Source organism: Podarcis bocagei (genome assembly GCF_964188305.1).
Source record: "Podarcis bocagei genome assembly, chromosome: 4".
Lineage (NCBI taxonomy): Eukaryota > Metazoa > Chordata > Lepidosauria > Squamata > Lacertidae > Podarcis > Podarcis bocagei.
This window is the reverse complement of record NC_138128.1, coordinates 15,271,014-15,284,388: the sequence shown is the minus strand read 5'-3', so window position 1 is coordinate 15,284,388 and position 13,375 is coordinate 15,271,014. Positions and strand designations below refer to the sequence as shown.

Genomic DNA, 13,375 nt, shown 5'->3' with positions numbered 1-13,375 from the left:
GACTCAGTATAAGACAGCTTCCCATGTTCTTCGCTGTAGCCACTATGCCTCACTGGCCCTCACATGCTCTCTCAAGCCCATCTGTCCGCAATAAGAAGCAACTTGATCTAATTCACAGGCTTTTAAAAAAACGTTAGCAGGATAATGCATGTGAAGTACGTTTAAAGCACCATACAAAAGCTTAGTATTCTTATAGGGTAGGGGGACTACTTTTGGAATGGCTGTGGACACAAATGCACCGCAGCTTTGCATCTCGAACGGAACCATTAATGCTGTGGAGGGCAGAAAATTCAACTGGTAAATGTAAGCATCATAGCACCGTTTGTTGCCAGGGGAAGCTGCCCATGTCCCTGTGCAAAGTGCTTGTTGTGTGTTCATTAATGAGTGGAAGGGGAGACTTGATCTAGTTAATGCCGCTGATCGCATTAACGACGCAACACACACTGTGTTTATTTTTTCCAAAGAGTTTCTCTTGCGGACTCCATAAGTAAATGGGAGAGCGAGCAAGGGAAAATGCTTCTGCTTCCATTGTTTATCTCTCGAGATGAAACCCGCAGAAAAAAGGGGCACTCTTTGTTTTGCTACGCGCTCCCAGGATAAATAACAAAAACAAATAAATTATTTGCGCAGGAAGGCATCCTGTACATGCATCAAGAGTCAGCGGCCAAGTAAACAAAGCATGGTTATTTTGTTATCTCTTTCTGATATGTGAGCCGCACACGCACTCCAAGAACTATAGCTTTATTGCGAATTGGTGAATAGCCATTCCTAAAGGTGATGGAAAACCCTTTAAATTTCTCCAGTAGTTATCTGTTTTAATTAACTCATGCTGCACAGAAATGCTAGCTCTTTGTTTAAACAAATTTAGCACCAGCTGATGTGTAACTGTTGATCTAAGACTGAGAATGCTGGGATTGTATGTGGAGGAGTCACGTAGGGTTCTTTAGAGGACTATGGTAGGCGATAGGAGGGCTGTGTTGTCTCTGACACAATGCAGAGGTAAACTATAGAGTTCACCACCACTGGATGTAGTTACAGCCTCCCTTCCGAATGACTTTAAAAAGGGGTTATACAAATCAGCTGAGCACTTCAAGAGGAGAAATGCAACATGAACTGGTTGAAAGATCATATATCTGAAGAAGTCTGCATGCCCACGAAAGCTCATACCAATAACAAACTTAGTTGGTCTCTAAGGTGCTACTGGAAGGAATTTTTTTTATTTTGTTTCGACTACGACAGGCCAACATGGCTACCTACCTGTAAATATAGCAAAAAGTTCAGCACAATTACTTCTGGACTGAACTGGCACAGTGGAGTTTATTTCTATCACACCACATGTGCTAATTGGCTTACCAATGCCAGGATGTCTGTTTTATCAACTCCTCTTTCTGTAAATGCCGCTGTCGGTAACGTAATTATCGCGGTCTGTGCTTTTCTGCACTTCATTTCCTTCTAACCACGCTGTTCACAATGCTCTCCTTCCAAATAATGTACATCTGTACCTGCAACTTGGAATTAACCCTGCACCTGATGAAGTGGTCTGTGGAAGCTTATGCTATACTAAATGTGTTAGTCTTTAAGGTGCTACCAGGCTCTTAGCTGTTTACCCTGTCGCAAAGTTGCCTTACTCCCTACATTGCTTGATCTTTGTGGACTTACATGATTTCGGGAGAATTATCAGATCTGGCACGATAAAGATGTAGGCACATCAATCATTCCAAACAATTTGGCAATGGCTGTGTACACACACTTCCATTTGCTCTGCAATCCACTTCTGGTCTGGGAAGCAGTGTACACATTAACCATCCACTATTTCTCTTGCTGCTTCATATGAAATACTGAGTTTTGATGCGTTTGCATCCAAATCAGCCTTGATCCGAATTGAGAAAAAAGGATGACCTAGCTGCGTTTAAAGTTGGCAATGTGTGAAAAGACTTGGTCATCTTGATGGGTTGCACGGGAAGAGCCTATCTCTATTTGGATGAATTCAAAGAGCACCACCCCCCACAAAAAAACAATGAGTGGTCTGGGCACAAATTTGCCAAGGCAAAATTTCAGGATGGTGATGTTCCTGAATTTTTCAGCAAACAGATTTGACCCCAGAGACAGACCTTTCCTTCCAAGAAACTGCTATATCTGCTGAGTCTTCAGCAATGACTATTTTTTTTTTACCTTCTGAATTTTATTCCAGACACGTTCTTTATCACTTTTCCTTCCTTCGAGGGTGTCCATGGCATCTGCCATTAGTGACTGCAGCTGTGACACCAAGATAAAAATTATCGGAATGGAATTCACACAGAAATAACTTCTCTAAATACACAGATTAAAACCTAATTAAAAAATCATTTGTACGCTGATGATTTTATTGCTCATCTTTCACACAATGAACACCACCACCATCACCTCCTTCCTCTTCTCATCCACACTTGCCTTGTGTTATTGTGGGATGGATAATGCTCAACAATAAGGGGGTATGTGTGTGTTTGGTGAAATATCCTGTCAGAAAATGTGCACTTAAGGAATTTTGGAGAAGCTTGCTTTGCAATGCACTATGTGTTTGTAAATATTAGAGTATTTCAGTCTCATTAATTTCAGCATGCGAGTGGAACACCTACTTAAATGCCTTCTACTGAGCTCAACAATCAACTCGAAAGTGTGCAACTGGCTAGGCTGCGTCGATTAAAAGAAACAAAGACAGTTATGAAAAAGGCTTTTCAACACCCCCCCCATGGGGCACTTAAGGTGGTTCATAAATAAACATTAAAAACGCAAACTGCAATCCAACTTTTGGGCCACACATACATAGAAGCAGCACCCAGTTTGACTGAACTGAAGGATCAAATCAAACTGTTTAAAGTTCTCGTTTTAACAAACTGGCAGTGTTCTAAAGGTGCAGCCAGGTGGGTTGCGATGTGAGAGATCAGTAAGATTTCTCTTAGTTAGAAAAAAGTATTTGCAGTGTTATGCTATCCTTTCCCTCTGTGGGTGCTATTAATGTGTTGCTGTTTGTTTGTTTTTAAAGTTAAATGTGGGAAGTCCAGATTATAGATCTCTTTCTGCATTACTTAAAAGTGGTGCCCTAAGGGAAAAGAAAAACAACTTGTCATAGAATATTCTGTTTGGGGGTTCTCTACGGCTGCCAGGTTTGGTAAAGAAAGATCGAAAGCAATGCAAACACTCCCAAGGCTTGTTGAAATTCTACCCTTGAGAAGGTCACTGTGTCTTCCGAAAGGTGAAGTTTGCAGCTGGGAGAGCCAGGTTTAAGTAATGGTTTCCCAGCATGTGCTTAAGCCATGATGTATGACTTGGTCTGCAAGCCATCCCAGAGGAGAAACCACCAGCCACTGCTCATTTGCATGCAGTAATTAATTTAGACGCATGCAAATGGAAAATTATCCATTGTGTTAGTTTGAAGCAGAGCACTGGGCTGCGTCTCCAGGACCAGCACATTTACTGGTGCTCTTCAGGGAAGCGTTTTTGTTGTTGCAGAGTCCCCTGGTGCTCCTGAGGTCATAATAAGAACAAACACACCCTTGCTTTGTGTAACTTCTCATTGCAATACTAACGACCTGTGGAATGTTCTCGTGTGAGGATTTGAGCTGATAGCAAATGCCTGGAGGATGCCAGTCTCAAATTCAGTTCTGCAGCAATTTGTGATTTTTTTTATTTTTTTAAATCCTCATGGAAATTTCTCAGCATTTCATCTGAAATTTCTCAGAATGCACACATTTTTGCATGCAGTTTTAACTGATGTATACACCCATTTCCCCAAGCAATTTCCCTTAATACGATGCATGTTTGTTATTTTCAATAATATTTGAATTCTTATGCACACTTTATCCCAATGCATGCATTTCTGTACACATCCCTTGTCTGGAGAACCTTATCGCACAGTTTGGAGAAGCGCAATTTTTGAAGGATGGTTGTGTTTCGGTTTGTATATTGTTTAGGAAAATGTCCATTTGTTAAGCTTGCCTTTAGATGTGGGCTGAATCAAATTTCTTCCCCATCTGTACACACAGCCCCCTCTGTTCTTTTTTTTAAAAAAATTCCACTTGGGTGATGGCAGTGGACTGAGACACCCTACCCCACATCTCTTTGGTGTAAGCTCTAAAAAGCAAAACGAGCTTTGCAGAATCCGAATTACTGTGTTGCAGATGAGCAAGGTCTCAGGCCTCAAGGTCTCAGGCCTTTTGCAAGTTAGTGACTGTGATATTTACGGAAAGGTTATGGAGCTGAAATAAGACCAGGGGGTTAGTTGTGTTCCCTCTTTAACCAACATTCAACCTCTGCGGCCCAAACGTAACAGCTGTATTGGGCAGATTGGTGGAAACATTAAGGGCACAATTAGGGTTGCCATATTTCCGGACAAAGTTGTTAAGTTTTTTTTTTAAGGGAATCACCCAAAAACAGGGCCCGAGCTGCCACCCCTCCAAACCTGGACATTTGCTTACAATTGTAAAATTTCCCCCGAATGTGCATGTAGGACATGTCTGGGATTTCCCAGACGTATGGCAACTCTAGGCATTCCCCTCACAGACCTACAATTCCCAGAGTAATTTAACAATCATCCCCACTTCTCTCAGGGAATTCTGGGAACTGTAGCTCTCTGAGGTGAATAAGGGTCTCTTAACCAGGGCTGGATTAAGACCCGCCCCCCAAGCACTTAAAAGGGTTTGGCACTCCTATATATATCTAATTCAAAACCGTTAAATAAAATTTCCTTGTCCGAAATGAAACAGTAAGATGGGAAATAATGTTTATTTTTGTGTACTTGCGCTTCATTTATATTTGAAAAATAAATAAATCTGTGGTGCCCCCCATTCCCTGGGTGCCCTAAGCACACACTTATTTTGCTTAATGGTTATACCAGCCTTGCTCCTAACAACTCTTAGCACCTTTTGTAGCTAATAGGAAGCCATGACATGCTCTCCAACATTTCTCCGATGAAAATAGGGGCGTCCTATTCCACAATATTAATAATCATACTATGTATACCCTGTCCACCTGGTTGGCTTGCCCCAGCCACTCTGGGTAGCTTCCAATATATATAAAAGCATAATAAAACATTAAACATTAAAAAAACCCTTCCCTATACATGGCTGCCTTTAGATGGCTCGGGGGCCGGATAACTCCATACCCTCCAACCAGGGCTTCCCCCCCAAAACAAAAACACGTTTAGGGGTACTCTCATTTTCCTACTCATATTGAAATAATGCCCCTCAATGAGGGCAAACTTAGATTAACAAAATGTTTAGGGGTATGCGTACCCCTGCGTACCCCCCCCCCGAAAAAGCACTGCCTCCAACATTTCTCCGATGAAAATAGGGACATCCTAAGGAAAAGCGGGACGTTCCAGGATCTAATCAGAAACCGGGACAGCTTCTGTAAATCCGGGACTGTCCCTGGATAACAGGGACACTTCTGGGGGGGGGGAAGGTGTGTGTCTGCCATGACCGTTTAAAGCAGGCATGTCCAAAGTCTGTTTTGGGGGCCTAATCTGGCCCGCCGGTCAATTTAATCCGGCCCTGGTGGCAGTATATGTCCTGGGGTAAAATCCTTAAAAAAGCTCAGCAGCTTCAATCTTAAAGAAAGCTCAAGAACTTTGGGGATAAATCCTAAAAAAAGCTCAACTGCTATCCTAAAAAAAAGCTCTCAACCACTTTGGTTGGCCCTCACGCATGTTCACTTCATAAAATCTGGCCCTCTTTGGAAAAAGTTTGGGCACCCCTGGAAGTGATGTGAGAGTGCTTTAAACGGGACCTCTGACTGCCAGCAGCCCTCTGTCTCCTCAGGCAGAGGCCCTTCTCCATCACCTGCCATCTCAGGGGCCCAGATGTTGCTGGACCACAGCTCCTATTCTTCTTGATGACTGGCCATATAGCCGGGGCTGATGGGAGCTGGAGTCTAACAGCATCTGGAGGGCCTTTGTTTCTCCATGGAAACAGGGACCTTCGGTGTACAGAGCAGGTGCACTGCCGCTGAGCTTGAGCTTGTGAGCTTCCTGGTAGCATCTGCTTGCCTGCTGCGAGAAACAGTGTGGATCTTTCATTTTGATCTACTGCGGCTCAAATATTCTTGTGCTTATTTCCCTTACTTACATCCGCTGTAGAGAGTCCATTTCTTGCACATTCAGTGAACGATCTCTCAGTCAAATAAATAAATAAACAAACAAAGCTCCTTATTTTATTTTGTTTTAGGTGGTTCCCCCCGGTTCGTCTTGTACTCTTGATATTTACTCTACGGGATGCTAATAATTCTGTTTATAATGCACTTTGTTTCATAATGCAGGAAACACACCAACGCTCCTCATCCTCCACAATAAAGAGATCTGAGGGTGGCCATTTTAAATGCCTCTTGAAGTGTTATATGCCTCTTTTGGGTTTAGCCCTCGCTTTGCCAAAATGTGCCCGGGTTTTCAAAGCAGCTGCTAATTTTTTTATTTTAAAAAATAGGTTCAAGAGGGGAAAGGCAGAAGAAAAAACAACAACATTGTGTTTTGTTCCTCTTGCTTGACAAGCAAACCCACACAGCAAGGATTGAAAACCAGATTGCTCACCAGTTCAGCATCCTGCTGGCTGATGTCTTGGAGGTAGGGGATAGTGGCGAGCTCAGCCATGGCTTGGTTGATCACTTGCGATTGCTCCTTGATGCGCTGCAAACGGCCGAGCAGGCTGGCGTGTTGCAGCTTCTCTATCACCCCCGAACATGCGCAGAAAGTCTCCTGGGCCCACAATGAAACACAAAGAAGTTAGACAAGAGCTGAGGGACTCCATCTGGCTTTTGAAAATGGCTATTGTATTATTATTAATAATAATAATAATATTTATTATATTTCCATCCCTCCCTTCGTCACAAAGGAGTGACAATGCAGCAAAACATTCTCTCTCTCTCTCTCTCTCTCTCTCTCTCTCTCTCTCTCTCTCTCTCTCTCTCTCTCTCCCTCTCCCCCCCACCACATTAATAAACATCTACCTACCTACCAGCAACATTAAAAAAGTGAGAACATTTAAGAACAGTCACATGTTCACATAGGTCACAATGTCAAGCTTGCCAGAAACAGTATATTTCAACCAACAAATGCCTGGCTGAACAGGCTGTTTTTAAATTCCTCCTGAATGTGAATAATAAGGAAGGCAGTTGCACCTCACCAGGGCTGGCATTTCACAAATGGGGGGTGCCACCAAGAAGGCTCCACCAACAGATCCACTGATATCTAGGTAAAGGTAAAGGGACCCCTGACCATTAGGTCCAGTCATTTACCTTCCCGCCAGAGCGGTACCTATTTATCTACGTACTTGCACTTTACGTGCTTTTGAACTGCTAGGTTGGCAGGAGCAGGGACCGAGCAACAGGAGCTCACCCCGTCATGGGGATTCGAACAGCCAACCTTCTGATCGGCAAGTCCAAGGCTCTGTAGTTTAACTGACAGCGCCACCCACGTCCCCTACTGATATATCTACATATCCTCAATTAATTTGTCACCATTTTAAAAAAAAAAGCCTTCTAAAAGCAGTTCCATGTGTTCCAAACTAGATCCATTAATGGAAATCAGGCCTCCTTACACTTTGGTTAAAAAACAACAACACAGCTGTGAGGGTCCAAGGTGTGGTGATAGCCACTATCCCCCAATTTAGATGGTTTTAAATAGGGATTAGATTATTTCATGGGGGATTTGGCTGTCAGTGGCTACTAGTCCTGATGGCAGGATGCGACTTTCAGGATCAGAGGCAGACTGCAATGCTGTCAATGTGGGGCTGCCCTCGAGGTTAAGAAATTGGCTACCTGATTTGGATAATGCTGGATAGTTATAGCAATTCTCTATGAACCTACTTTAGGTCAGAGACTAATGGAAGAAGCAACCTAATTCTCAGCTTTAAGGAGCGGGTGGGAAACCAGGGATTATAGCAGGTTGGATGCTGTCAGGGGTTGTGTTTCAGTGGCAACGAAAAATGCAGAAAGAGAGTGTAAATAACTGCTTCTGGCAGCAATAAGAGCCCACGGGGAGATGAAGCGCATGATGAGAATTACCTGAGCTACCGTGGAGTTCAAGAGGCTACTAAGCTGCAGTAAAGAAAATAATAAAGTGGCCAAGGATGAAGCTGGAACCACCTCATCCCGGTACAGTGAAGGTTAAGTAAATAGCAAGCTTAAATGGAGGCTTTGGGCCGACAGAATTGGATGATTTAGCAGGGGAAAGAGCTGAATGCCTGACAAATGGGAAGAAGGGGGAAAGAAAGAGAGCTGGCGCCAGGCTTCGGGGGGGGGGGGGAAACGGGCTTTTCATAAGGAGTACAAGGAGCTGGCATAGCAGGCGGAACAAGCACCAGTTTCCTCAATTTATATTGCAGGAAGGCAAACGACAATAACAAAACAGGGCCTCTGAAGCAAAGTGCAGGTGCCAATTGTCATGTCATGCTGCTCCTGAAAGAATGGGACTGGATGCCTGTCTGCTACGTGGTGCTTCCTTTGTGTCTAAAACCCTATATGACTTATGATCCAGGTACTCACTTGAAAGGATGGCTCTTGCGTTCCCTTCCAGCTGATGGTTTAAAACAGGCATAGGCAAACTCGGCCCTCCAGATGTTTTGGGACTACAATTCCCATCGTCCCTGACCACTGGTCTTGTTAGCGAGGGATCATGGGAGTTGTAGTCCCAAAACATCTGGAGGGCTGAGTTTGCCTATGCTTGGTTTAAAATCTACTTGGGAGGCTCTGCTGAAAGTTCCACCTGTAAATGCAGCCAGTCCCTCAGTGACTCGTGACAGGGCCGCCTTGGTTACGGCCCCGCAGGTATGAAACATTCAAGAGATTTGTCTTGCTCATTGAAATCTGTTTCATTTTGCCTTTGAGGACAGAAGGCTGTGTGGGTTGTGCAGTTCCTGTCCACCGTGGTTTCTGTATTGCCACTATCTTGTAGTTGAGCAGTCTGTTGGACCTTTCTGTGGTTTTAGTGTTAATTTTAATGTCATATTTAATTTCAGTCCTTGTATAGCACCCTGAAAACTTTAGCTGGAGGCCAGCCTAGAAGCATAATAAATGGATAATTGAATAATGTAGTGATTATCGCCGACATTTGGGGGGCGGTGGGCACATTTGGAACTTTGAGAAAGTGGTGAGGGCACCAGTAACAAAATGGCTGTTGCAGATATCCCAAAGAGCAGAAAAAGAGTTGAAATGGTGTAGGCACGTTCCCAACGTCGATGAAAAGGAAGAGGGCAACCAAAATGGTCAAAGGCCTGGAAACGATGCCTTATGAGGAACGGCTAAGGGAGCTGGGCATGTTTAGCCTGGAGAAGAGGAGGTTAAGGGGTGATATGATAGCCATGTTCAAATATATAAAAGGATGTCATATAGAGGAGGGAGAAAGGTTGTTTTCTGCTGCTCTAGAGAAGCGGACACGGAGCAATGGATCCAAACTACAAGAAAGAAGATTCCACCTAAACATTAGGAAGAACTTCCTGACAGTAAGAGCTGTTCGACAGTGGAATTTGCTGCCAAGGAGTGTGGTGGAGTCTCCTTTTTTGGAGGTCTTTAAGCAGAGGCTTGACAACCATATGTCAGGAGTGCTCTGGTGGTGTTTCCTGCTTGGCAGGGGGTTGGACTCGATGGCCCTTGTGGTCTCTTCCAACTCTATGATTCTATGAAAAAAGGCATCCCCACCAGCCACTGCTGTCCTCATTCTTTGCACCTCTCTGTTCAGAACAGGAAGGGTTGGGGTGTTCCAGTCCTGGCCTCCCGTGGAATGAAGCCATGTTTAAGGGTATGTGTTCAATGTAGGAGAGGCTGAGCCAGTGCAAATAGGAACTGAGCAGAAAGTCAACAGTCTTTCACGCACTGCGGTTTTCTGAGGGAATATTTGCTGAGATCTTTTTGCTAGTGCCCACAAGCACTGGGTTGGTGATTGCCGAAACAAGCACATCCATAAAGAAGAAACTGTAATGTGCGGCAACAAACCTTGGCCCACACTTGTTGGTAGTCTAGAAATGAAACAAACAAACAAACAAAAATGGTTTCTGGAATGCTAAAGATGCAGGAGTTGAATCTTGCATCCTTCAAATTTCTATCTGTTCACCAAAGGACTGCAAGCGTATTGTGAAGGAGGTCTTTGCCATGATGTTGAAACAAAGTAGGGACTAAAAAGAAAAGAAAAAAGCAGCACACACACCTAAATGCAGATGCCCACCACAATGAGTGCTATTTTGGAGTGGAAAATGATTTCCTAACTACATGCCACAGCATACCGTTGAAGGAGTCGCTTTGGACTGTAACTTCCATTAGCCTCAGGCAGCATGGCCAATAGTCAGAGATGAGGGGAGTTTTAATCCAAGAACACCTGAAGGGACTAGGGTCTGGGAAGACTGCGTGGGAAAATTACCCATAATAGCAATTTCCTTTAATCCTTCTATGTTGACAACCAGCAGAGAGCACTAGACGGATAGGTCTCCCGTGATAAAATGTGTGTGACATGTTTTGGCAGAACTCCCTTTTTTTGTTGTTGCTGGAATATTCGTGCTACATTTTTCCAGTTTTGAAATCTCAAGGCAGGCAATGATTTATTGGTACTCTGAACTAAGCAATGAATGCAGCTGAAATGAATTAAGGTGGTGGAGTTCCTAGGTAGTTCTATGGGAGGTCCCATGTACATCTGATTCCAGGTGATGGCTGGGTGCATTGCAGTGCGCTTGGCAGTACTAGTGCCAGAGGGAGGGCAGCTGGAGAGGCAGAATCAGAAATCTAATCCCATGAATTCTGCAGGGATATGATCTACGTGTACATGTACCTGTACCTGTGATGGCTTGGGAATTGGATTCAGAGGCTGAACCTGAGGAATCCCAGCCTGCACAGGAGTCCCCGTCTCCAGGACCGGCTGAGCCGGGGCTGGGGCTTGAACCTGAAGGGCCCTCACCTGTGCCGGATCCTCAGGAGCAGACACCAGCTGAATCTGCTCTGGCTCCGGAGGTGATTGAGGACCCATTGCCTGCAGGTGCTCCACTCTCAGCCTCGTCAAGGGAAGGTGAGGTTGCCTCTGGGTCCAGTAACCCTCCAGCCTCTCCTGAGCTGCAGAGGCTCAGGGCAGAGAGGCGGAGGGAACTAAGTTCTCGCAGGAGGAGTGCTCACCTCCAGGCCAGGAGAAGCGAGTCACCTGTGGACCGGGGCCGCCCTATGCCTCAGAGGAGATAAAAGCCAGCCAGCCCCAGTTCTAGGTTGTGGGAGCAACATTGTTGGTAACCTGTTCCTACCGGCACCCTGTCCTGCTCTTCTGCCAGAGTTCCTGACCTCACCCGACTCCTTGCCTTGGACCCCGCTTCAGCCTTGACGGACAGCCTCCATACCACACCCTCGACCTCGGACTGGACTCGGACCACGCTGCACGGTAACCCCCTGGGACCAGCACAGTACCTATGATTTGCTCCCATTTTGGTGATGGGCTCTTTTTCAATTTATTGCTACTTGCCCTGACCCATATTTATTTATTTACTGATAGCGTCCTACCTTACCCCTGAATTGAAGCACAATTTAAACATGAAGTAAGACATGAAACCATTAAAAAAGAAGAGGAAAGCCCCCCCCCCGATATAAATGCAACAAAACAGAATCTGCTATACCCCAAAAGTTAAACACAGATTTAAGAAACAGAGGGACGGACTAGCTAAGTTATTGAAAAGGCTGGGTGAACAGAAAGGCAGCAAAAATGGCACTGTGGGTTAAACCACAGAGCCTAGGACTTGCTGATCAGAAGGTCGGCGGTTCGAATCCCCGCGACGGGGTGAGCTCCCATTGCTCGGTCCCTGCTCCTGCCAAGTTAGCAGTTCGAAAGCACGTCAAAGTGCAAGTAGATAAATAGGTACCGCTCCGGTGGGAAGGTAAACGGCGTTTCCGTGCGCTGCTCTGGTTTGCCAGAAGCGGCTTAGTCATGCTGGCCACATGACCCAGAAGCTGTACGTCGGCTCCCTCAGCCAATAAAGCGAGATGAGCGCCGCAACTCCAGAGTCGGCTACAACTGGACCTAACGGTCAGGGGTCCCTTTACCCTTTACCTTTAAGCAGGAAGACTCCCTTGGAAACTGAAGCCCAGGGAGCCCAACTAAAGCCGAACCCATAAACCAGTTGAGCAGAAACACCGAGATCCAGCTGAAGCAGACCAACCGAGAATGTATGAGGAGCCCTGATAGAAGAGCCCAAAGGCCTATGGGAGTCCAGCATTCCTTTCTCACAGTGGCCAAGCCCATGGAAGGTCCATAAGGACCTACCAGATAGTCTTGGAATGCCGTTAGTAGGCCATGAGTGCAGTAACACTCTCCCATTTGTGATCCCCAGGTGCTGGTATTCAAAGGCATACTACCTCTGGTTCTGCAGGTAAAATAATCACCATGACTAGAAGCCACTGATAGCCTTATCTTCCATGGATTTGTGCATCAAGGTCTTCTAAGTTGATGGACATTGCTATATCTTGTTGTTTCAGATTCCAGAGTTTAACTATCTGCTATGTGTTTTGGCACAACCGGCTTGCAGATTTGGGCTGCTAATTAGTTCTCCCCCCCCCCTTGTGTCCTGAGATGCCTCCACCATTGCCTTTCAAAGAGAAAACTAGCTGAAGTTTTGGAGATCTTATAGAAAATAATTGCTTTTTTCCAACTGTAGTGTATTTCCCCCACTCCATACTATCTTTTTGTAAAACCCATGAGAAATTCAAAAAGCTAATAGCAGGTAACTGGAAGGAAAGTGTTCTATAAAGCACATTCTTCCATGGAATAAGTATTAAGGCTGATAAATAATAGCTGCAAATATAATTCAAACAAAAAATTGGACTACTTCCACAGGAAACAGAAGTGTCCAATTTCATCAGTGTCTAGACAGAGCAGACAGGAATGACAGAGGAATTCTTGTCCTGTAGTACCATCTTTAGATTGCTTTATAATCAGGTTTTGGGGTTGGGTTCTCACTTTTCATCATCATTATGGAAAAAGATTTTCCCTTCAGTTATGTGTCCTGTTCCTTTTCTGATCATATGAGTGGCAATGTTCTTTCAAAATAATTGATAAACCAGTTCATTTTCAAAATATCCCCCCCCCAAAAAAAGGGAGAAAAGAAGCCATTCCGCCATATTGTATAAAGTTTGGTTGTTATAAAATGGCTGCGTTGGGTTTTAAGGGCTCTCCTCATAGAAGGGTCCATTTTCATGGAAGGTCAAAAGTACAAGTGGTTGTTCTACTCGGGATCTATTGAACAGAAGGTCAAAAAATCAGTCTAGGAATGTGGCCGTTCAGGGGAAATGGACACTTAACCAGGAGTTTACTATCCTTATAATTGGCTAAAAGGCTGGGGGGAGGAGTGAAAATATGGTACATGAGCTGAGTTGAAGAAAAGTGCTC

The 13,375-nt window shown here is 44.7% G+C and overlaps 1 protein-coding gene across 1 annotated transcript in view; it reads right to left on the bottom strand.

Annotated features, from left to right (window-relative positions):
- SPATA16 (spermatogenesis associated 16) overlaps positions 1-13,375 on the bottom strand; it is a 165,101-nt gene that overhangs the window by 29,787 nt on the left and 121,939 nt on the right. Inside the window, exons 9-10 of the mRNA XM_081190327.1 lie at positions 6,560-6,724; positions 2,173-2,256 (exon numbers count right to left, since the gene is read on the bottom strand). Coding sequence (XP_081046453.1) covers positions 2,173-2,256; positions 6,560-6,724 — 249 coding nt within the window. The remainder of the gene's footprint in view (positions 1-2,172; positions 2,257-6,559; positions 6,725-13,375) is intronic.